The sequence below is a fragment of the Medicago sativa genome, chromosome 4, assembly GCF_051527215.1.
Source record: "Medicago sativa cultivar Bolivia chromosome 4, Bolivia_mono, whole genome shotgun sequence".
Lineage (NCBI taxonomy): Eukaryota > Viridiplantae > Streptophyta > Magnoliopsida > Fabales > Fabaceae > Medicago > Medicago sativa.
In genome coordinates, this window is record NC_140752.1 from 55,737,001 (window position 1) to 55,762,842 (window position 25,842).

At 37.6% G+C, this 25,842-nt stretch overlaps 3 protein-coding genes across 3 annotated transcripts; 1 reads left to right on the forward strand and 2 right to left on the reverse strand.

The window, feature by feature from the left end:
• Positions 1 to 688: 688 nt before the first annotated feature.
• On the reverse strand, positions 689 to 8,118 carry LOC146929995 (uncharacterized). The gene is made up of 2 exons (XM_085701665.1): positions 4,593 to 8,118; positions 689 to 4,300 (listed from the first exon to the last, which is right to left on the reverse strand). Exons 1-2 carry the CDS (start codon positions 7,817 to 7,819, stop codon positions 835 to 837), a joined length of 6,693 nt encoding a protein of 2,230 aa, XP_085557791.1. The 5' UTR covers positions 7,820 to 8,118; the 3' UTR covers positions 689 to 834.
• Positions 8,119 to 8,584: 466 nt separating this feature from the next.
• Positions 8,585 to 9,997, reverse strand: LOC146929996 (uncharacterized). The gene has a single exon (XM_085707454.1). It carries the CDS (start codon positions 9,995 to 9,997, stop codon positions 8,585 to 8,587), a length of 1,413 nt encoding a protein of 470 aa, XP_085563580.1.
• Positions 9,998 to 20,453: 10,456 nt separating this feature from the next.
• LOC146929997 (uncharacterized) lies at positions 20,454 to 22,424 on the forward strand. The gene is made up of 3 exons (XM_085708266.1): positions 20,454 to 20,989; positions 21,072 to 21,281; positions 22,077 to 22,424. The coding sequence occupies exons 1-3, from the start codon at positions 20,549 to 20,551 to the stop codon at positions 22,215 to 22,217; spliced, it is 792 nt and encodes a 263-aa protein (XP_085564392.1). The 5' UTR covers positions 20,454 to 20,548; the 3' UTR covers positions 22,218 to 22,424.
• The last annotated feature ends 3,418 nt before the right edge of the window (positions 22,425 to 25,842 follow it).

Genomic DNA, 25,842 nt, shown 5'->3' on the forward strand with positions numbered 1-25,842 from the left:
TCTCTCTCTTTTTTTTTTTTTTTTTTTTGCATTTTCTATGTCCTTAATTTCTGCCTGGACCGCCCTTTCGGGTTTTCGATCCACCAGGACGCTCATTCTTGCCTAAGTCGCCCTTTCAGGTTTTCAACTTAGCGAGCTTTTTTTTCTCTTTTTTTTTTAAGCAATGACTATGTCCAATTGTTGTATCCTCCTGCTTTTAAACCGAATGTTGACACATGCTTCTATGATACATAATTGTAAAGATAATATGTTTGTCATTTTTTTTATTTTTTCAAAGAAAACATGAAAAAAAAAAAAAATTAAAAAGATTTTTTTCAAAGTTTTTGTTTCAAGTACTAATATTAAAACGGAAGAAATTTTGCACATAGAATAAACAAGAATTCCAAATAAAAGCACTGGCTCAAATTAATGTATTAGAAAGGGTAACCGGCCAAAGGCATGGCACCACGGATTACAAAATTTGGAAAATGGTAATTAATATATGGAAGGTACATTGAACACAATAACCGCTATATTCCTTAACAACTTTGAAATCCACTGCTATGATGCTCTGATATAGGAGAACTTCTGACAACTAAGGTGCCCCAAGTGAGTGATGCTTAGTCTGATGCAGTTACTTGTCATAAACCCTTAACTTTTGCATAGATCGCCCTTTCGGGTCTTCAATCTATCAGGGTAAACATTTTTTTCTTTTTTCTTCTTTTTTTTTTTTTTTGTGTCTCTAATTTTTGCATGGACCGCCCTTTCGGGTTTTCAATCCATCGAGACGCTCATTTTTGGTTTAGGCCGCCCTTTCGGGTTTTCAACCTACCGAGCTGTTCTTTTATATATTTCCTAGACATAGTATTTCTTGACTGCATCAGAATTCACAGGACGGGGTAACTCTTCTCCATCCATATTTGTAAGTATTAAAGCACCACCGGAGAAAGCTCTCTTGACAACATAGGGACCTTCATAGTTAGGTGTCCATTTGCCCCTTGGGTCTGGTTGAAAGGACTTGATACTCTTGACCACAAGGTCTCCTTCTTTAACTTTGCGGGGATGCACCCTCTTGTCAAATGCCTGTTTCATTCTTGACTGATATAGCTGTCCACGACACAAAGCTGTCATACGCTTTTCTTCAATCAAATTCAACTGATCATACCTATCCTGACACCATTCAGCTTCAGACAATTCAGCTTCCTTCAAAACTCTTAAAGATGGGATTTCAACCTCCACCGGGAGTACAGCCTCCATACCATATACCAGGGAGAAAGGGGTTGCCCCTGTCGAAGTACGCACTGAGGTACGATAACCATACAAAGCATAAGGTAACATTTCATGCCAGTCCTTGTAAGTGACCACCATCTTTTGCACAATCTTCTTGATGTTCTTATTTGCAGCTTCAACTGCACCATTCATCTGTGGTCTATAAGGAGAGGAGTTATGATGTTCAATCTTGAAATCCTCGCACAATTCCTTCATCATCTTGTTATTCAGATTGGTACCATTATCTGTGATAATCTTGTTAGGGACACCATATCTGCAGATGATATTGTTCTTGATGAATCGGACCACCACTTGCTTGGTCACATTAGCATAAGATGCCGCTTCAACCCACTTGGTGAAGTAATCAATAGCCACTAGTATGAAACGATGTCCATTGGAAGCTTTTGGTTCAATCCGACCAATCATATCAATGCCCCACATAGAGAAAGGCCACGGGGAGGAGATAACATTGAGCAAAGTTGGCGGGACATGGATCTTATCCGCATAAATCTGACACTTGTGACACTTCTTGGCATGGTGATAACAGTCAGCATGCATCGTTATCCAGTAATAGCCTGCCCTCAACGCCTTCTTAGCCATTGCATAGCCATTAGCGTGAGTCCCAAACGTGCCTTCATGTATCTCATGCATTAACAAATCTGCCTCACGCCGATCTATACATCGGAGCAAAACCTCATCGAAGTTCCTTTTGTACAACACATCTCCATTCAAGAAAAAGTTACCAGACAATCTTCTTAGAGTCCTCTTATCTTTGCGAGATGCCCCAGGCGGATACTCTTGAGTTTGAAGGAAAACTTTGATATCGTGAAACCATGGTTTGTCATCAAAGACTGCTTCAGCAGCAAATACATAAGCTGGCCTGTCAAGGAACTTGACACTAATCAAAGGTACCATTTTGGGGCAATTTACCTTGATCATGGAGGATAAGGTAGCTAAAGCATCTGCCATTTGATTCTCCTCCCTAGGAATGTGGTTCAATTCCACTTTGTTGAAGAAAGTTAACAGACGTCTGGCGTAATCTCTGTAAGGTATCAAACCGTCATGATGAGTTTCCCACTTTCCCTTAATCTGGTTAATCACCAGAGCTGAATCACCATATATCTTAATCTTCTTAATTCTCAAATCGATAGCTTCCTCAATACCCATAATACAAGCCTCATACTCTGCAATGTTATTTGTACAATCAAAACGTAACCTTGCAGTAAAAGGGATGTGCTCGCCATTGGGTTTGATGAGAATCGCCCCAATTCCTTTACCATAGACATTCACAGCTCCATCAAATATCAAACCCCATTCAGATTCAGGATCAGGGCCTTCACCAAACAACGGTTCATCACAATCTTTCATCTTCAAATACATGATCTCTTCATCTGGGAAGTCAAACTTGATAGGCTGGTAATCTTCAATTGGTTGATGGGCCAAATGATCAGCAATGGCACTTCCTTTGATAGCTTTCTGAGTGCGGTACACAATATCATACTCGGACAATAACATCTGCCAACGAGAGATTCTTCCGTTCAGAACAGGCTTCTCGAAGAGGTATTTGATGGGATCCATTCTGGAGATCAACCAAGTAGTGTGATTAATCATGTAGTGGCGGAGACGCCGGGCAGCCCAGACTAAGGCACAACAAGTTTTCTCCAGCGCGGAGTATCGAGTCTCACAATCAGTGAACTTCTTGCTTAAGTAGTAAATTGCATGCTCTTTCTTACCAGTTTCATCTTGCTGACCAAGTACACAACCCATAGAATCTTCTAATACAGTCAAATACATGATCAAAGGCCTTCCGTCTACTGGAGGGACAAGGATTGGAGGTTCTAACAAATACTCCTTGATACTATCGAAGGCTTTTTGGCATTCATCTGTCCACACAATCCCTTGATCCTTGCGAAGCAACTTGAATATCGGCCCACATGTAGCGGTCATCTGAGAAATGAATCGGGATATGTAGTTCAGCCTACCAAGGAAACCTCTGACTTGTTTCTCGGTTTTTGGAACAGGCATCTCTCTGATAGCTTTGACTTTGTCGGGATCTACTTCAATACCCTTCTGACTAACGATAAAACCAAGAAGTTTCCCGGATCTGACGCCGAAAGTACACTTATTGGGATTTAGACGGAGCTTATACTTTCTCAACCGCTGAAACATCTTCAATAAATACTCAACATGCTCTTCTTCAGTACTTGACTTGACAATCATATCATCCACATAAACCTCGACCTCTTTGTGCATCATATCATGGAAAATCTTAGTCATGCCCCTTTGGTAAGTGGCACCAGCATTTATCAATCCGAACGGCATCACCTTATAGCAAAAAGCGCCCCATGGCGTGATGAAAGATGTCTTCTCTCTATCTTCAGGAGCCATCTTGATCTGATTATACCCGGAGAAACCATCCATGAAGGAGAACACTTTGCATTTAGCAGTATTATCAACCAATACATCGATGTGAGGTAAAGGGAAATCATCTTTTGGGCTAGCTTTGTTCAAATCTCGGTAGTCCACACACATTCTGACTTTACCATCTTTCTTTGGAACAGGTACTATATTGGCTAACCATTGAGGGTATTCAGATGTGATTAGGAAACCGGCGTCAATCTGCTTTCGCACTTCTTCCTTGATCTTGAGGGCCATCTCGGGATGAGATCTTCTCAACTTCTGCTTAACAGGAGGGCACTCGGGTTTCAAAGGCAGACGATGTTCCACAACTTCGGCATCTATCCCTGGCATATCCTTGTATGACCATGCGAAAATGTCAGCATACTCTCTGAGAAGCTCAATAACTCTTTCCTTAACCGTGGCATCCAACAATGCCCCTATCTTGATTTCTTTCTTGTCTTCCTCTGTACCCAGATTGACAATTTCTATCTCTTCCTGATGAGGTTGAATAGCCTTTCCTTCTCGCTCCAACATCCATCTAATCTCATCAGGAATCTCTTCATCACCTTCTACCATAGCCTCATATACGGGAACCTCAAAGTTGGGAGGAAGCATAGGGTTACTGTGTTCAACGGGCTCATTTATGTTCAGCCTGCATATGATTTATGATTGATTTTAAATGAGTAAATGCAGGACCTTTGAGTTTGATTTTTAAAAGAAAAAGAGAAACAATTTTGGTTTTATGTATTACCATTTTTTCCAGAAAAAGCACTAAAATAAAATAAAGTAAAGTAAAATAAAGGCCGTGATAGAAACGACGATTTCATTAATAACCAAAAGTACTTGAAACAAAACATAAGGCCCTACAAAGTTTCACTTTCGTCTGGGGCAGGACGAAAGGAGTTTTCTTAAAGAAAAAACAAAAACAAAGACAAACATATTACTTAAAGCGAGGTATCACAGAAGGAACATCCACAGCGATCCAATTGCAGCAGACTCCCCCAGGTGTTACGAAGATAGGTGCCACCTCTTCAGATTGGTCCTCAATGATCGCATTAATCTCCGGTGGATCATTGATAAAACCAGCACTGTAAAAAGTACAACCAGCAGGGTTGAATGCCCCAGGCTTGCTATTCGGGAAACCAATTCCCTCCTTGCGTTTGTTCTCGTGCAGCTCCACCAACTGACCCCACGCTTCAGTCTTGCCTTCTTGAATAACCCTCTGAGCGTCCTTCAAAGAAGCCATACTAGTCTCAGCTTTCTTTGCACTCCCTTCAACGGAGAGACCCTGGAATGACGACCCCTCTGAGCTACTACCCCCAATGTAAGAGAAAGCCGACAGATTACTGACCAACAAGGCCGTCTCACCACTTACGGTTATTAACTTTCCATGACTTATAAACTTCAGCTTCTGGTGGAGAGTGGATGTCACTGCCCCAGCATCATGGATCCAAGGCCGGCCGAGGAGGCAACTGAAAGAGGCCTGAATCTCCATAACTTGGAATTTAACTTCAAATTCATGCGGGCCCACTGAGATAGGCAACTTTATTTCCCCAAATACCGACCTTCTAGTTCCGTCAAATGCTCTCACTGTCACTGTGCTGGGCTGCAAGAGAGCTTTTGGATATGAAAGCTGGTCTAGAGTGGACTTAGGCATCACATTTAAAGCGGACCCAGTATCTATCAAGACGTTAGAGAGAGAATCTGATTTGCAGAGGACGGAGATAAGCAATGCCAGATTGTGATTCTTTCCTTCCACTGGGAGGTCTTCGTCACTGAAGCTCAGGTTGTTGCAGGCAGTCACATTCCCTACAATGCTTTCAAATTGTCCCAGAGTCACATCGTACTCCACATAGGCCTGATCTAGCACCTTCATCAAAGCATCTCTGTGGGCATCAGAGCTGGATAGGAGAGACATTATAGAGATTTTGGCAGGAGTTTGTAGCAACTGATCCACTACCTTATACTCGCTCCTCTTGATTAGTTTCAAGATCTCATCACTATCTTCATAGACAATCTCATTGGGCTGTCTGATAGTTTTACCCTTATCAAGATTTCGCTCTTTCACCGGTTCTTCGGCTGGAGCATTGACTTCTTTCTGATTAACAACCGGGAACACCCGTCCACTTCTCAAGATCTTGCTACTGCCCGCAATGTTGTCTACAGGGACTGACGAATCAAGAGGTACCCTTTTTCCTTCTTCCAGAATGGAGTATTCGTAATTATACGGCACAGCTTTTTGAGATGAATAAGGCAACTGTTCTGGCGGGCAGATCACCAGGGGAGTACTGGCTGGTTTGGCACGATTGACCATTATCACAAGTGGCTCCCGAGTCTTGAAAACTGGAGTAACAACACAAACATTCTTATCTTTCTCCTTTCTAGTGACAACAAGTTCTTTCCTGTCCAGTAACCCCTGCACATCGTCCTGGACTTGCTTACACCCGCGAGAATCCACTGAACATACAACACAAGCCTCATGATTATGACTGAAGAGGGTGGCCTCACACATTTTTACATGGATCGGGACCAGAGGAGTCTTGATATCACTTGCATAGAGAACATAGTTGTCTCCTTGAATCATATTGACAGCAGGCCCATGTGGCGGCAGAGGGTTGTTTGGAACAACAGGGTCAGGGTTCGCGAAGGTTAGCTCTTTGTCATTGATTAACTTCTGGACCTCTTCTTTAAGGGCGCGACAATGTTCAATATCATGCCCTGGTGCCCCTTGATGGAATTCACAGGTGCGATCGGCACGATACCAGGCTGGTAAAGGGTTTTGCATGCGAGGCTGAGGCCTAGTTTGCACCAAATTTCTGGCAAGGAGAGAAGGCAACAAATCCTTGTATGGCATAGGTATGGGAGGGAATTGATTTCTAGGAGGGCGAGGCTGCTGTTGAGCTTGAGGACGTTGTTGTTGTTGTTGTGGTGAGGGTGGTGGAGGATAATATGGGTATGGGTAGAATGGTTGAGGATTGTATGGTTGGTAAGGTTGTTGGTATAATGGTGGATAGTATGGTGGAGGAACTTGAGGACGTTGTTGTTGTTGAGGTGGGTTTTGTGGGGTTGGCGTTTGTGGTGCGACATTGGCGACATATGGGTAGTTTGGGTATACAGGCTGAGATCCGCCATGGGCCACCATGCCGACCTCTTGAGTGTTCTTCCTTGGATACCCATTTCCAAACTTTTTACCATTAGACGATCCACTTGATGAGCCACCCGAAGAACCATTCGATGAGCCATTATCCTTAGACACGTTTCCTTTCCGGGCCCACTCTTCGATACGCACCCCTGTATCCACCATGTCAGTGAACTTTTGCGAAGCACATGCCACCATCTTCTCTGAGTAAAAAGGGCTCAAAGTTTCATAGAATAAATCAGATAACTCTCTTTCATTCAGAGCTGGGCGGATCTGAGCAGACTTCTGGATGAAACGCTGAGCATATTCCTTGAATGACTCCTTTTCCCCTTGTGTCATAGATTGCAGCTCTTTCCGATTAGGTGCCAGATAGGAGTTGTACTTATATTGCTGAAGGAAAGCGTCGGCCAGTTCCCCAAAAGTGGTAATACTCTTCAAATTCATATACCATGTATGCGCGGGGCCAGCCAAACTGTCCTCGAAACAATAAATAAGCAAAGGTTCATTATCTCTATGAGCTGTCATTTTTCTCACATACGTGGTTAAATGCATTTGCGGGCAAGTTTCTCCTGTATACTTCTCAAACACCGGCGTCTTAAACTTAGGCGGTATTACCACATTTGGAACCAAGCAGAGATCATGCACACTTTGACCGAATACCTCTTTACCCTTGATACTCCTCAACTCTTTTTGTACTGCATCAAACTTCTCTTCCAAGTTACCCACTCGATCATCCCCCATTACGCTACCAGAGTGATAAACCTGTTCTTCCTCTTGCTGGGTCGCATGGACAATAGGCCCTGCCTGAGTCATAGTAGCCTGAGGAATTGGCTGGCCAGGCTGATCAAATGGTGGTGATTGTTGACCATAAGGAAACGGCATTTCTGTAGCACCAGGACGAACACCGTCATTGATCATTTGTGGCATGCCCCATGGATAACCGGGCGGCATGTAGTATTGGGAAGCAACACCATGAGGACCAGGAGGACGGAAACTCTGGTTGTTCATATCATCAGATGAGAAACCCACCATGAGAGGCTGTGTAGGCCCAGCAGATGTAACAACAGCAGGTATCGGCTATGAAGTACCATTAAGTGCAGCAGAAGCGACCACAGTAGGAGCTGGCTCGGAAACCGCTGCATGTTCTCTCTCAGTCATCAGGACTTCCATCATAAGTGCCATCTTCTCTAATTCTGCCTTGAGATTACTAACATCTGCTCTGAGCTGAACGTTTTCCTGTTCCGCATTTGCCATCTTCTTCTTAATGTAAGCCCTTGTGTGATGAATGCGAGTAGGCTTGTATTGAATTCGTCGGGCCACTTTCAATTACTGCGGCAGAAAAGGAGTGAAGTGTGAGACTTGATTTTGACACTTTTATGAATGCATATGATGCATGATATGCAAGATGCGCAAGTATGCATTTTTCATTTTTATCGAAGGACTTATAGAAGTAATTTTGTAAACATAACAACTTAAACATTACATTAATGATAAAAGTACTACAAGATAATTCCCTTTCTAACAACCAAGCCAAAGGATAAACCTACAAATATAAAATACTACAAGATAAATCCCTTTCTAACAGACTGAGCCAAGGGGTGGACTCCAAAATAGAAAATACTACAAGGTAGTTCCCTTTCTAACAGACTGAGCCAAGGGATAGACTCCAAAATAGAAAATACTACAAGGTAGTTCCCTTTCTAACAGACTGAGCCAAGGGATAGACTCCAAAGTTCATAAATAAAAGCTACAATTATAACATAAATAAAAAAAAAAGCCTGGGAAATTCTCACGCTCCTACTCCTCGCCATCTGGGTGTGTTCCTGCAAAGAAATCCATACGCTCCTTTGTGCTAATGAACGGTGCAAGCCTCTTGCTTAGAGCTTGAATTTGGATATTTTTCTCAATCAGCTGCTCCCCTTGCTTGAGGATGGTACTTTGTTGCAGTTCTATCTCGAGGTCCTTATCTGCTACTTGAGCCATAGCTTTTTCATACTTCCTTTTCCAAGTATCACACACTCGGCTTAGGTCAGCCATTTTCTCCTGATATTTCTCTTGAGTGGCAGGAAGTAAAGGGAAAGGTTGCTCTGGAGTGGTTGATGATAAGTATCTCGGTATAGGGTAAGGCATCTTGTACTTAGCAGCTTCATCAATGATCCATTGGTTATAGGTTGCATAAGTGAGGTCTGACTTCTCTCCCAACTGATTGCTATCCTTCTTATGAATGGTATGCCAAGCCTTCACGAATTGCTCCCTCAAACCCTTGCTGTCGGTATGATAGTGATAGAATATGCTGTCTAGTGCAATGTTGAGGGGCTTTTGCTTCATAGGATACCCGAACTGGCGTCTTGCAAGGATAGGGTTGTAGGTGATCCCCCCATGAATGCCAAGAAGAGGCACGTTACCATACTCTCCACAACGATCAATGATCACTCCAGTATCATAAGCCGGGTTATACCAAACTACATTGTCAGGGGTAAGGGCCATGATTTTTTCAGAGTATTGGGCTTTTTCTTTGGTGAGGTAGGATCGGGGTAGATGTAAGGTATACCACTGATATAACAACGGTGCACAACCAAGGATAGTTCCATCTTGCTTCTCGGTCCTATAGTGAAGGGAATGGTAGATGTCACCAAGAAGGGTAGGGACCGGATTTTTTGCGAGGAAAATGTGGATAGCATTGGCATCAACAAAGCCTTCAACATTGGGAAAGAGCACAAGACCATAGATGAGTAGGGCGAGTATAGACTCAAAAGCGTGGATGTTACCAGCATTAGCACAAGTGTAAGCTTTACCGATCAAGAACCCAGAAGTGAGACCTAAGATCTTCTCTTTTCCTTTAGCAGTGAGGTTAGACGTTACGTCGGTCAATTTGAGGTGAAGAGAGTTTGCAATAGCTTTTGCTTTGGGGGGTTCCTCAAGACCACTGAAAGGTACTTCATTAAGCACGGGTAAACCAACCAGGTAAGCATATTCTTCGAGGGTAGGAATGAGCTGATAATCAGGGAAAGTAAAACTGTGGTAACGGTTATCATAGAATTGAACCAAGGTCTTGAGAACTCCTTCGTCAAAATTCTGGTTGAGAATGTTGAGCAATTTTCCATGACGGCCTCGAAAGCCCACCGGGTCAGAGACGATGACTGCTAACTTCCTCAAGTCTTCCAAATTTTGTTTCTTGAAGTCATACCTCTTAATACTCCTAGTAGCCATATCTACAATGTTTACAAAAACTTGTCTAAGTCCTTCGATTTTTTGATGAGCAAAAGGTTTATGGATGTATGCATGTATGCATGATTATGCAATGAAAACATAATGAGGTTTAAGGTAAACAATGTTGGAGTCAAGGGATAACAACGCCATTTGGTAAGGACTATGGTTTTAATTGCACATGTAACAAGGGTTCTACCAAGTTCCCAAATTACAACTACCCTTATGAATTTATCGGTGCGTAGGAATGCTCCTAGTCCAATATCATCCACAAGGAAGTCTAGTTTGAGTGTAGTATCGCGTGACAACTAAAGTCAAGAATGCTCTTGGTTCAGTCTCCGCACTACGTCCTAAAAAGGCCAAGTGGGGTTAAGGGTTACTAAGGTCCACGGCTTCACCGGACACTCACATTGAAAGTAATAACGCCAACACGAATGCTCATGTTAACAAGACTACTACCTTCCGTGAGGCCTCCGCCGAGTAGGGTTATCACTTGTAAACATGGTCCAAGAATGCTCTTGGTATGTCACTATGATTCTACCCCGTCCTATATCCTATGTTTCACTCAAGTCCGGGTATAGGACTTTGTCTCACCACTCACGTTAAAAAATATTCTACAAAGTATATACAAATGATAAAGCATAAGAAATAAAGAAAGAAAGGTGGGTTTAACCCGCGAAGGATCCCCAGTGAAGTCGCCATTTTTGTAGACCAAGATTTTCGGGTGTCAAGCCATTAATTGGACTTGAACCTTCAATCTACCGGACTTGCTCGATTTTATTCTTGGGAAGGGAAAAAGAGATTGAAAAACCCTTTTTGGATCCGGGGGTTGGTTACGATTCGGGAAGGTGTTAGGCACCCGCGTCGTTCACGGTACTCCGTGAGAACCTCTTTCTAACTTTATTTTATTTGAAAAAATTATTGATTAAAGTATGAGTGAAAGAATGGAGGGAGAAGAAGTAGGAGTTTTGGTTATTTTTATTTGATCGATTTGAAAGGAATAAAGCCTCTGCCTACGTACCCTTAAAAGGGATCAAAACCACCGTAGTTCACTCTTATAAAAATATTTTTTTGTGGGTTAGGTTGATTTTAATTATTTTTGAAAAATGGTTTTCAAGAAGGAGATTGAGGGGCCTCAAGGCACTAGAAATAAAAATAGAAGTGAGGTTGTTTCATTTTAGTTAAGAAATTGAGTCTAAGTTTAATTAAAATTCAATTAGGAATTTGATTAAGAAAATAAAGGGAAGATCACTTGGATTTGGATCCAAGGTTTATTATGAAAATAATTTGACTTTTGCTTATTTAATTTTTGGAATGAAAAAGGTTTTACTAAACTAACGGTAAATAGGCATAACGATGCGAAAAGTAAAGCAAGCATGGATAAAATGGTGTAGTGTCGGTGCTTGTGTCGGTGTGTGCAATTACTAAGCTATTACATACCATTCCTAAATGCAAAGCCCACAACAAATTACATCATTCCCCTAATTATACACACTAAATAATTATGGGGCTTTGCAATAGGAAACAATGAATAAATACCAAAATTTAAAGCAAAGCATGATTAAATGATATATAGAGAACGTTAATAGCATCAGGTACTAAAACGCAATGCAATGATAATGCACAAAATAAAGCAAGATGCATATGTGAGAAAATGAAACAAGACATTAAAAATGCATGAAATAGAATTTTTAAAGCAAAGACTAAGAATAAAATAAGGCATAGAAAATAAAGCTTTAAAAAAAGATGGGATGAGCATGAAAAGATTTTAAAATTTAAGCCAAAGCAAACACATGTAACGTGAAGTTTCAAAAATAAACAATATTACCTAAATGAATAAAAGATGATGCATGCTAATTAAAAAAAATTCTTGACGTGGATACAATAAGCTTTTAAAACACCAAGTGAAATAGATGAAATGCATGATGGGATTTGAGCACAATTAATTTATAATAGAGAAAAATGCATGAGTTTAAACATCGCAACTAATGGAGAAATTGTGCAGAAACAGGGGGTGCAGCAAGCAGGTGGTGTGTGCATAGCAGAAACACTAGACAAAGCAGAAAGGACTGAAGGAGAGCAGGAATGGACCAGGCCTAAGGGACAAGGACATGGACCGGTTCAGGACCTGGAATGGGTCAACCGAACCGGTCCAATATCAACACCATATAAAACACAATTTTAGGGTTTACAATTCATTTCATCAAAAGGTTCTTGCTCTCTTAGGCCAAACGGCGCTATTCTAAGCTTCTCCTTCATTTTTATTTTCTAAAACAAACAACAACACCAGTGCCGAATTACTACCCATCCCTCATTTCATGTTCTTTTTCAAAATATTTTTCAAACACAAACAAGATATTCAAGCTTTCCTTCTTGTTCTAAAACATTTTAGACACACTACAGTTACAAAACATACGGACAAGCTCACTCCAAACCTATTATCTTCCAAAACAAAAGATCTATGTATTTGAAAGTTCTATGAAGAAATTGATTCGAAGAAAAAACAAACATATGAAAACCGACCGTTCATCAACCAATATTCAGGAAGCAAACATACAGATTCGAGTTCAAATCGAAATGACAACATCACATGCAGCAAAACGAATTCAAGTTGGGAACAAATAACGCAAGCAGAGCATGAATCCGAATCCAGTTCTTGCTCCAAATCGTTTTAAAACATAGATCTGAAACATTTTAAGGTCGAAATCATTTTTAAACATTTTTCAATTATTTCTTTCTTTTCAAATCGATTTGAGAACTGGATTCAGGTTCGTAGGTTTTGTTTTTTTTTTTTAAAACGTTTGAACAAGAAGAGACAGAGAAAGGAGGAGAGTTACCTTCGTCGGATCTATAAAGATCTGGAGGTAATAATCTTCAGAGAAAAAGATCCGAGCTGCTTCCGAGTTATTTTACTTCGTCTCTGTCTTTTAGTGTCGATCTGGAGGAAAATAATAAGAAAACGAGCTGCTGCTAAGATCCACTCCTACAGATCCACTTCTACTCCTTTCGATTCGATTTTTGCTTGCTGATGAAAACGTGAATACGAATTGCTTGTTGATGTTCAAGTGATTTTGTGTGATTTGAATGGTTAATTTGTGCAAACCGAATTTAGATGGTGTTATTTGTCACTGGATTTTCATTTTTGGATGAACATATGAACTTGAATATTCAAAGTGTTCTTGAAATATTTTGTGATTTTTTTGTGTTTGATTCGAATTTATGAGAAGAAATGAGGAATTAGGGTTTGTTGCTGAAAAGCTGCGGCTGCAGTGAAAACTCAATGATTGGGGAATAAATTCTGACACTGTAGACTATATATAGTAGAAAATTAGGGTTAACACTGACTCTGAGAAAAAAGACTAAAATGCCCCTATGTTTCTGATGCAAGAAAATGGACAGCGCAACACTAAAGGATTGGTGACCAAGTTTCTCATTGATCAATGACAGACTGACACTTGGACAAGACTAAGGACTCAAGGACTAAAATGAAATAAGAATAAAAGAAAAAAGAAAAATAAAAGGATGGTGAGTTTTTAACTCACGTGACTAAAAACTAAATATTAATTATAATAAAAATAATGATGATAATAATAATAATAATAATAATAATAATAATAATAATAATAATAATAATAATAATAATAATAATAATAAAAACTAAAGACTTTATCTTAAATGAGGTATTTTAAAATACCTTTCTGCCGAAGTTTTGACTGAAACGTCTAAAATAACGCGGCGTTTTAAAACGCGAACAAAATTCTTTTGAAGCAATTTAAAGACGGACAAAGAGGAAAATTTGAATTAAAAGCTTCTTACAGGAAATTAAAATAAAAATAGGACGCTAAACACTTAAAAAGAGCGCGTAAAATATTTTTTAAAAAAAAGCTGACGCGCAAAAGAAATAATTACACGAAAGTTGGACAAAAAGAAATTCGCTTTGAACTGTAAAAATAAAGCCTTAAAAATTTTAAAAGACGACTAAATGACTTTAAATAAATAAAGCGAAAAGAGTTTGACGTTTTAAAAAATACGACTAAAAAGAAATGACTGGTCCAAAATTGGAGTATGACACATGTCAGCGTAGACCGAGTCAAAATTGGCCTTGGGGGCCAAAACTGCCACAGTTGCAAAACTTAGGGGGCGGTTTTGTAGTTTTTTTCTTAGGGGACCAAAATCGCAACTTTGAAAAGGTTAGGGGGCTAAAGCTGCAATTAAGCCTAACTAAAAAAGACATTGGAGACTCTGGCAAACTAATGAAAGCAAACGAGACTTTGGCTAACATTTTTAAAAAAAAAAAATTGGAAAATTATTTGAGGTGTGTTTGTGTCTTATCTTCTCTTGAATGTATGAGTGTGTAAAGAAAGTTCAAAAAGGATTAGGAACCCTAGTATATGGTTTGGAAATGGTGTGTACCCTGAGAATTTGTTTATGAGGGAAACACTACTTATAGCGACAAAATTTATCACGACATGCATCACGATGGTATTTCCTTAATACACCTGCTCCACTTTTTAATATTATAGCACCCATGATTTGTGTGCAGCAGACAATCCAAAGGCTGGAATTAATTCATGATAAATTCGGCATGTTATTTGTCGGGACAAATAGCATAGCTCTGTTTCTAATTAGTTAACTATTATTTAAAGGTGTGAGTGAACGTAGGAATGTTAGCGGAACTATTAAGGCTGAAGCCTCAAGAGGTAAAGGCATCTCTAACTTTTTAGATAGTACTTTTACATGTAGAGATATTCTCATATTAATTGTGTTATGTACACTCATATGTGGTATTTGCACTAAATATTTAAGTTCATATAATAATGAATATATTATTAATTTAAATTTGATGTATATCATGACTTTTGTGTTTCATATGATGGAAATATTTTATTTTGAAAATGATTCGTGCTTAAAGTTAATGCATGAACTGAATTGCATACAGTGTGAAAGTATATGTTTATGCATATATAGTGCACTATAGAAGTACTTGAATTGAATCATAATATGATAGAGTATCAAACAAGCATTATCATATTGGATGTGGCCAGGGACTGAATTCTAATAAGTGGGGTTGAGGTCATCCAGTGGCGTATCTAGGACCCTGGATTAGGGGGTGCAAATTTTTTTTGCAATATACAAATTTAGAATTTTTTTTACTCCTAAGAAAATGACACATTTTTAGTCCTTTAAAATATATCCGTTTACACAATGCTCGCTCAAGGTTTGTCTAAAGGTAAAACTATTGAATCCCTCACTTTAGACCCGTCAATAAAAAAAAAAATTCATTAGATTTTATAAATGAAAAGGCCACTTACGCAAATAAAAAATGATCATACTTTCAAACTTTTTTAAGCCCCACTTACTATTGAAATTCTAATCATTTTTTTTATAAAAAAAAAGTAAATTTAAAATAAAAAAATAACATGAATAGACAATATTATTTATTTTTTACAAGTTCAATATATAATAGTATATATTATGATTATGTTACTATAAAAAGACAATTTTTTAGAGAACCATAAAAATACATATTTTGCTATATTGCCTCATGTAATGTTTATAAAGCCCAAGCCCATATTGACATTTATAAACAACCCTAATTAGTTGTTGATGCAGTGAATATAGCCGCACATACCATCTTCTTCTCTGGTTCAAAACTATTGGGTTCACTGCTGGGTTCAAAAGAAAAGTAGCTATTCTTCTCTGGTTCAAGCGTGTATCACTTTTACTTCATTCTATTTCTCTTTTGTTTTTTTTTTTACTTCTTTGTGAGAGGAAGACTGTATCAGAGATGCAAAAGAAAATTTTCAGGGTGTGCGAAGTGCAAAAACCATAGAATTATATGGGTAAATTTCAGAAGTTCAGGGTGTGCAGGTGCACACCCTCGACACTACCTAGATACGCCCCTGAGGTCATCTATCATATATATATATAGGGGATGTATCAAATGAGAGGAGTGCTTAATGTGAGAGGTGAGAGGAATGAATAATGACCCTTGGATCAAAAAAGCAAGCACGATTAAGAGATCCTTGATAACTTCACGTGATCTCTTAATTGTATCTCCCACGCACTTACATGACTGGTGAGAGGAGTGTTTCTCATTTGCAGTCAACAACAACAACAATGAGCTCCTCCACCTCCAAACGCACCACCGCTGCTCACTGTGTTGTTTCGCCGCCGTGAAGTTTTGTTTTATAGAATGGAGAAATCACGAGCGCCCCAACCACTCTCCACTTTCCTAAGACACAACCCCCGCCACTCAACCCGTCGTAGTGTCGCCGGTATGCCGCCTTACCGGGGTTTAAGGGAGAACGGAAAATTAATTTTAAAAAACAGAATTTCATTTGATTTTTTTAGTTGCAGCATAGACTGAGATTACAAGATTGAGATTATCAAAACAATTACATGAAAAAACCATAGAGCGGAACTTTTTTTCTTTGTAATTTCATATTGATTTTTCTTTTCTACCTTTAGATTCCAATTTTTCAACCTAACTTTTAAGGAATTTAATTAACTTATGAAATTAATTAATGAAAGAAAATATGTTGTTTCAACCTACCTTCAGATTCCAATTTTTTTCTTTACGTTTGACTCTGGAGGAAGAAAATATGTTGTTTTTGTGTTGGAACTGAAGGAGAAATGAAAGCGGTGCTTGAGAAGAGAAGAAACTAGAAAGGGAAATTAATCATATGGTTTCAATAGGTTGAACTCACCTATATATATATATATATATATATATATATATATATATATATATATATATATATATATATATATATATATATATATGAATTGATATCGTTGTAGAAAAAAAGGAGAGAGTACAAAAAATCGTAACATTTAAAGATTGAACTCACCTTCATATCAAAGAATTATAACTACCCTTTGCGTCTCTTCGTAGTTTAAAAGTGTTGTAATTTTTTTTCATTTTCAACACTATCAAATATATCATCTTTCGTCAGTTTGAGCTTAGATCATTTTATAGACACATTGCATTATATATGCATAAACTAAGTTCGAATCTCAAATTCTCCACTTATTAACCTTAATATGTGAATTTCTTATCACTGGATTATTTAATATAAAAAACCACTCTTTATATATATGTTATCGGGATAATCATTCAAAAGTTCATTTCACATAAGGGTGTACATTTTATACGTTGTTGTGTGAAGCAAAGAAGTGAGAAGTCAAAAAAATGTGATGCTTAAAACATATTAAGATTCCCAAACCAAACACACTTCGATTTTTCTTTCTTTTTTTTTTATAAAACTGCATTATTTTAATGCTAAATTGTTAATAGCATTTGAAATTTGTGTAAAAAATATAGTCTTTTCATCATAATCACTCCATCCACTATTTGTTTGTTCTTTCGCAAATACTTCATCCACTTTTTAGTAGTCTTTCCATTTGTAGACCTAGTATTTTATAATATTTATGTCACAGTTTGTCTTTAATGGATTGAATTTGTGTGGGGGCAACTTATAATTTAAAGAGGGGTCAACATGTAAAATTATTAGATTGTTGGTTAAAAAAATACTAATGAAGTGGGGTCAGCTGCCCCCAATTAGATGCAAGTGCATCGGTGCCTGGATGTGGCATAAATGAACAAGAAGTGACCATATAGTGCACTATCGTACGAGAAGCAAGCCTAAAGTGTCACAAGGTGATAGTACAATATCGAACGAGACTATCACAATACAATATTAATCGATCGAGAAGCATACTCATAGAGATTTATGAATCATAGGTAGTGGTGGGTACTACCCTATGCGAAGCCGGTAAATTTCCAAATCATTTGCATGTGGCTGCCATGAAGGGGCACACTCAATACTCATGTAGGCATCACATTTTAGGCTTAGTGTTTATGGAGTGAGCTCTAAACTATGCATGATAAATATTGTTACATTGTTGTTTAAAATAATATGTGAATAGTTTGATATCTTCTTTGTACCTGTTTGAACCATCACTACATTCCTAAAGGCACAAATGCCCTCCATAAGGCTCCCTGAAGCCTGGACGTGTCCCTTCAAGGGACATCGTCCCCTAGCAAGCATCTAAAAGCACAAATATCTTATATGCATAATCGAACTTACAGATTCATCACTTCGCCTTAATATGTACTCACTGCAAGTACACTGTTATATTTAGCCATGGCGGTAAAACCCGTACATGTGAATATCCGCCTCAACCAAATCCGATTTGATGCGCTTTGACTGGTTTGAGTTTTCCCCTGATTTCAAAATACGGGTACAAGCGTGTAACAGGATATAGGTACCCATCCCAAACTCATACTCAAACCGTCCTAAATGTAGAAAATGACTTTATTACACTTTTATATAAATAGAAACTCAAACTCTACACTATTTCTTTCACGCAGTCAGAGTTATTATGTTTTAATTAACGGATTTTTAGAAATAATACATCACGTGTAACTTGGTTTTAAGAATTCACTGAAATTATAGTATCTCATTCTTTGTTTTTATCTCTTGTTCAGATATAAGTTGTTCCAAGTTAGTTAGAGCGGGATCGCAGTGTCTAGTCTTAGAATTTCAGTGTATTTTAAATTCCAATTGTTTTGTAAAACTTTATTGTGTTCTATTTCATTGTATGTAAATAATGCTAAAGTGTTTCATAAGTCCTAACTTAACTGGCAAAAAATGTCGAAATTGTTAGGCCAGACGTCATGACCGGAGTTCAAACCCCAGCACATCCATTTTGTGAGTGTGAATTTATGGTGGCTTTGCCATTTCATCTATCTACCAAAAAAAACAAATAATCCCGAACTTTATTAAGTTTCCTTTTACATTTTAAGTTACTTCCATTGTGAAAAATTATTTTATAATTATTTTTTCTTTAGTTTTTAACTTCCGTCTTTACAAGGTCAGAATGCCTCCTGTTGTTTGGATTGAAAACACCTTTTTTGATATCTTTCTCTTCTCGAGTTGATAGTACATTCTTTCATGCTCCAAACTTTTGAATATTTCACTATCAAATCTTTGAGTTACCCTAGAGGCACTTGTTGATGCATTCTTTTGTTTCTTGGCTGTACTACTTTGGGTATGCTTCCTTGGTCCGGTTTTTGAAATGTATGCAAAATGAAGCACGTCAAAATAGAGACAATTGAACCATGCTTCATATACTATGATAATCTTGAAATGGTCTAAGGTAGCACTGATAATCAAGACAAGTGGATGATAAACTATGATTTTCAAAATAGAAAGAAAAATATTGTTCTCTCAAATTCTCTATGCGAGAAAGGTGGTTTTCTTAGCTAATTGAAAGTGACAACAAAATGTTTTCCATTTCATAGTTGAACCAACCTTGATTTCATTTCAAGACTTGTTGGATATTGATCATCCAATGGTTGGCCTTCTTATTACTGTGTTGCAAGTATTAATAACAATACAGGATTCTGTTTACCTGGTATTAGAAGGTCATCCTCTTCCAATGTTGTGTATGATGTTCCAAAATGAAGCTGTTTGTGATTTCCATTTCATTATTGAATCAACCTTAATTATGCGCTATTTCCCATCAGTCAATGTAGAATAGCGCCTACGACAAATATGTGGTATGTGTTGGCCAAAAATTGGTTTCGAGCCAAAACAAATGTTTCCTAGGCGGTGAAGTTTTCAGCCAAAATCCCTAGCTATCCATTACATCTGAAATCCGTTCGTCTACGAACCATTCCCTCAAAGAAAGGTACCTGTTTGTTTGAGGTTTGAAAAAGGTATGAATGAGATGCACGCTTGTAATTTGTACCATCTATTCACAACTCGGAACATTATATTGATTTTTACCACCTCACAACTCGGACATTTTTTGCCTCTTCTGTCTGCATCAGTGCTAGTCAGTGGTTCTGAATGTTCAACTTTTCATTTTTGAGGATATGTGAAAAATTTAACCAAAACAGCTCTTACTTAATAATATAATCACTGCAAATGCGATTTCTGAAAACATAGATCGAGCCTTATCAATTTGGCTACATCGTCAATAAACTTATTTCCAAGTCATATCTAATAAAATGTGAAACACTTATTTTTAACAAATGACTGTTTTGTATGAATGTTCCGAGTTGTAAGGTGGTAAAAATCAATATAATGTTCTTCAACCTCAATTTAGAACCATTGATGCGGACAGAAGGGGCAAAAAATGTCGTGACCATCCAGAAATCCATTTTGGTTTGTATCTCTCAAATACAAATTATGTAAAACTTCTTTTCTTTTAAATATTTTGATTGGATTTTGAGGACAGAAAAAAAAAAACATTGGATTAAAATGCATATATAATAATAAAAAAATATTAATTCCATAATACTATATAGAGATTGGTACAGTGAGAATTAGTTATCCTGGGTTCGATCCTCGGCGCCCCGAAGTCTTTAACTCTAAACAAAAATTAGTTAACCTTGAAGACCTCAACAAATCATCATATACCATCTCCTATATATATACTCAAACCATACCTCTTTTTTCATAACTCTTTGCCACTCACACTTACTTTACAACCAAAGTTCAAATTCAAATCCAATAACAAAAAAGAAAACAATTCAGAAGAATGGGTGATTTACAGATTCAACAAGACTCCATGTTGATCCCTCACAAACAGAAACAATCCATGATTATTCCAACATCATCAATGCTTCATCATCACACTCACAACAACACTGTCAAACGCCGTTCACCATCATCATCATCATCTGCTCACCAACCATCATCCAAGAAGCATTCTTTTGACGCAAGCAATCTCACCCGTAATGGCTTCTCCGCCATTACACTTCCTTTCAGTCTCTGCGGGAATGCTCTTAGCCGCTGTGTTTCTGATCCATGCACCTTGCTGGATCAATCCATGCCGGTAAAAGGGCTGTCAACTGCTTTGCAGCCTCTTCCTCCGATCAGCAGATGTATATCTGAAGTTATTGATCCTTCTGAGGTTAAAGAAGCAGTTGCTCGTTATTTGAACTTTGCTGAAAAAACCACCCCTGAATCTGATTCAATGGTATGTGTTGAAACTTGTGTTTCTTGCTAAAAAAGTAATCTTTTTTTGATTTGGAATAATGGGTTTTGTTTGTTTTTTGTAGAGGCTTAAAAGGATGAAGGATCAGTTAAAAGAAATGAAGAAAGTGTGGGATGAAGTTATGGAAGACGAGGAAGAAAATGAAAAAGAACAAGAAGAAGAAGAAGAAGAGCCCTCTCCTGATGCTGAAGATGAAAAAGATGAAAAAGAACGAGAACAAGAAGAGCACTCTCTTGACTCTTTTGTAACTGAAGATGAAAAAGTCATATATCAGGTATATGTCTTGAATCTTCAACTGTGATTGTCTTTTCTATTGTAATCTTCAATGTATTTGGTTCTTTAATTGGTACTTACAAGTTATGCTCATAAATTTATAAGTTTTTTCTGGTTTTTATGTATATCCTAGTCAGTGTCGTTGCCAGGACCCTGGGTCAGGGGGTTCAAACCTTTCTACTTTAATTAATAATTATAATGATATATACAAAAATAATATATTCAAAAAATTACATTGTACTCGAATCTAGGTAAGAATAAATACTCTTCCTTTCAAGAATTTTGTGGGCAATATGTTAGAGTTAGAGGCTGCATATTGAAGGGTAAAAATGCTAAATTTTAAGACAGGAACATACTGAAGAATGAAGATGACATATTCAATTTTAGTTTCATGTGTAGTGTAGCCACCTTTATTCCTGTGTTATAATGTTTATAGCTATAACACTACCTAAATTTTTGGCCTCATTACAACTTCATGTGTAGTGCAGCCACCTTTTGTTCCACTTAATTATGTAGGATATGGGGGTTTGGCTAAGAAGCATAATAAATTGTTGATGTGATCATAGCTGCACTTTTAATCATTGTTTTAAATTGCGATTGCAGTCGCACTTGTGGTCAAGATGTGAACCTTTACATTGTGGGGAAATGCGGCCGATGTGTCTAAAATTGTGTTTGTGACGCCCTTGTAGAGACCTCAAAATCCTCTAAAAAGTTATGGCGACAACAAGTTAAAACTATATACATGAGTTTCAGATTAATAGTTTTTATGCTGAACAATTGATTTTTGTTTTTGTAGGATGAATTGGGAAATGATTATGAAGAAGTTGTTAGTGTGGAGTGGGTTGATAAGTGTTTAAGCCTTACTTTCAAGTGTCCATGTGGCAATGGATATGAGGTTCTAATCTGTGCAAACAATTGTTACTACAAGTTGGTCTAGAAGAATCAGTATGCTTAATTGGTCACTTTTGTTTATATTCTGTTTTAGTTTGGAAAAAGCTTGTCTCTTTTCATTTGTAGCAGCATTTGGTTGTCACTAGAAGAACCAATCTATATTTGTAGATCCCTTGCATTTGTTTTGTAAATAAGTTGGTATGTACTATCTCAACATTCTTTGAACTTAATGAATGAAAGTATTTTTATACCATCTATCAGTTCAATGCCTTCTGAAGTATGTATTACTAGTGCCTTTAGACAGCTGATGCATAGTTGGATTAATTTAACAACTATATATATGTGGTGGCTTTAGACGGTTGACACATTTTTTCTAAAGTCTTCTACAATGTTATATGTATTACAATTTTTCTATGTATTACTAGTAGAGTTCTTATCCACTTGTTATAATTGTACTATATACAATAGAACATTAGAAAGAAACCATATAGAACTAGGAACTGACCAGTTCATCGGCTGGTTTGACTCCGATTATCTTGCAGTCTGGTTTAATCGTTAAACTACGGATGAACCAAGATTGATTTGGCCGATTTTTAATTTCTAAAACTAGATTAGCATTTATGTCAATAATGAAATTCTTATTCACAGATTTTGGGTTTGTGACGTTATTATTGACAAAGCTTACTACCTTAGAAAGTACAAAACCTAAATTTACATGTGTCAACATAAAACCTCCGCAAAACATGCTATGATGAGCTACAAAGAAACAAGAACAACAAGCTCTTGGCAACAGAAAAAACATGCTATATTGCATTCAATTCAATTCTTTGCTAAATGAATTCTTCCTGCATATACAGAAGCAAGTAAGTCAGAAAAAAGAGAGACAAGCAAATGTTAGGAAATAACAGGGCTAACGAAAGGAAAAATAAACAACAATCACAACACAAGAATATAATGTGGAAACTCTAAAACCGGAAAAAAAAAACCACGACCGTTGTCTAAACCGACAACCAGAGAATTATTACTATGAAAATTGTTACAACACATAGACTTCTCTAACTCTCACCCAATGCCCCAGTACACCCACTCTCACAAAGAAAATATTTAAACTAAGTCAGATATAAGCTTAAAGTGCTACTGACAGGTGCATCTCTTCAACAAAGGTCATCCTTGGTTATATTGAGAATGCAAATCTCTAACCATACAACCCCGTAAAGACAGTGGTAAATTGCTAATTGAATTGTCGGTAGGTATTTTTTAGTGTAATATTTTATTTTTAAATTAAAACCTTTAAGTAACCGGGCTGACTCGAAAGCCCGTAGCCCGCAAAGGGCCGGGCTTGGACAAATATTTTTGAGCTCATTTATCTTCCGGGCCTTTTAGGCCCGGCCCGTAAAAGCCCGAGTCTGTCATGGGTCGGGTAGCCCGTTTTGACAGCTCTACCTTGAGGTGTGTATTGCTAAAAGACACCTTCATGGGTGGCTTCAAGCAAAACAATATATTAAATACACATATAACTTCTTTCTTTTTTTTTTTAGGCAAAACAAAATTATATTAAATAAAAATAAATTGATACAGAGACTGAGGGGGACATTAGACCTGACTCAGGTACAACCCAAACAGGAATACATCGTTATATAACACACCAAGTAAACCAGCTCTAAACTACCCTCACAAAAAAAAATCACTAATCACGGACGCAACCCAACAAACCCGCGTACGAGTCCGAAACCAAGTTACAAAAAATATGAATAGTGAACATTGCAAGAATAGTCCGAGTTTAAAATATGGCGAATGAATTGACCGTCAACACGGTATCAAAATCCAAGTGCCAACAGCTCCCTGACAATGCAGCAAGCATAGAAGCTCTTTCGAGCAAAAGTACCAGAATGGAAGCTGACCTTGAAACCTGCAGATTTCAACAAACCTGAGAACATCAGAGAATCAGATCACCAACCACAACAGGTATCAAACAGACGCGTAAGAACTCAGATCGAGGGATGAGTCCAATACGTTAAAAACCAGACCCTTACGGGTTTTGAATCACAGACCCTTTCGGGTTTTAAGAACAACCACCGCAAAATGAGGCCAAGTCTGTAGCCATCCCATCTCTGAACAAGAACATAGCATAACCGAAGACACATACCGAGCAACCGTAGACCCACAATAAACAAACAACACGCCGACGACAAACCAGCAACATACGAACACCACCAGCGACCCTACCAAAAGAACTGAAAGCAATAAAAACCCGATCGAAGCTCCGGCGCTGCAAACCACCATGACAGAACCTCCATCTTCGAGACACAACAGAGACAAAAAAAAAAACAAACCGCAGCTGACAACCCAAAATCCGAATCACGCACAAAGAAGAGCTTCCATCAAACCCAAATCTTACGGAACTCGGAATCGATGAAAAAAACTCAGCATAAACATGAATCTGAAAAGAGGAAGACACAAAACCAAGGATTCCGGCGACGGAACTAGGAACCAGCTGCGGTGGCTAAGCGGGTGGTGCATCCATAAGGGCGAACACACCACCTCCTGTCAACGCTACATATAACTTCAAAATACCATGCGGAAGGGTTTTGTTCTAAACTATTTACAAAACTTCAAAATTTCCACATCGTACTTTTATGAATGTAACAAAAAAAATTCAAAATAAATTATCAACTAAGCATGCATTGCATCAATTCATTAGACAACACATCAAAAGGCATCGATTGAGTCTTTCACCCCGGCCTATTTTTCACCCATTCACAAAATTTCATATGTAGGGCGGATAGTTTACTCTACAAGAATAGGAGAGGACCTGTTGCATGAAAATGTTACAATTGAGATCTTGTTCCAACATAAGACTAGGTGTAATTGCCACAAATCATGCCTATAGTAAGTCCTTTGATTTACATATGTACATTTAGGTTACATTGCTATATGATTTATGACTATGATAGAGACACGGTAGATTTGCCATTTCAAAATATTTTGGATAATTTTTGGAGATAAATTTTAGAGCGAAAGAATTTTGAAAATTAAGTGATAATTGATACCCATGTGCAGCTGTAAAATGTAGAAGGCAAACATCCCATATTTTTAGGCTTGCTTTCAAGAAGAAAAAAAAAAAGATACAATGAAACAAAATATGAACTCAATAAAATATTCTTGAAAAAATATTATGTGGGACATATCCTCTATAAAACCATAGGCTCTTCTCATAGGTTTAATGTGGGGCACCCCCTATAAAAATTTTGAGTTGAATTTTATATTCAACTTTAATTCTAGACCATTCATTTTTGATAAAAACTTTAATAAACAATGACATGAAATTTTCTTAGAAGCTTATTTTTTCCTGGTATATATAAGGTTTTTAATATAAGGTTTTTGATATTCATGTAAGTTGAGTTTCGAAGGTTCATAAGAGTCGGATCATATTATTTTAAAATATATTTATAATTTTGAATTAAACTTGTCTTGAGGATTCGAAGGTTTATTTTTTTCTTTCCCATCTACCAAACAAAGAGATATTTAATTCCAGCCTTAGTTTTCCAGGAATAATTTTTGTAACCTTTAAACAAACACCCCCTAAGATATCTAAAAATTCTCTCATATTTTTTTCCACATTCCATCTATTGGTCGAAATTTGCACTACAAGATGCAAAACTGTAACAATG

What these genes read in the sequence shown, in the direction of transcription:
- LOC146929995 (XM_085701665.1), bottom strand. Translation starts at nt 7,819, where the DNA reads ATGGTGGGTTTCTCATCTGATGATATGAACAACCAGAGTTTCCGTCCT. An exon ending in TCTGTGATACCTCGCTTTAA is followed by an intron (nt 4,301 to 4,592) that starts GTAATATGTTTG and finishes AATCATATGCAG; the next exon opens with GCTGAACATAAATGAGCCCG.
- LOC146929997 (XM_085708266.1), top strand. Translation starts at nt 20,549, where the DNA reads ATGGGTGATTTACAGATTCAACAAGACTCCATGTTGATCCCTCACAAA. An exon ending in CCCCTGAATCTGATTCAATG is followed by an intron (nt 20,990 to 21,071) that starts GTATGTGTTGAA and finishes TGTTTTTTGTAG; the next exon opens with AGGCTTAAAAGGATGAAGGA. An exon ending in ATGAAAAAGTCATATATCAG is followed by an intron (nt 21,282 to 22,076) that starts GTATATGTCTTG and finishes TTGTTTTTGTAG; the next exon opens with GATGAATTGGGAAATGATTA.
- LOC146929996 (XM_085707454.1), bottom strand. Translation starts at nt 9,997, where the DNA reads ATGGCTACTAGGAGTATTAAGAGGTATGACTTCAAGAAACAAAATTTG.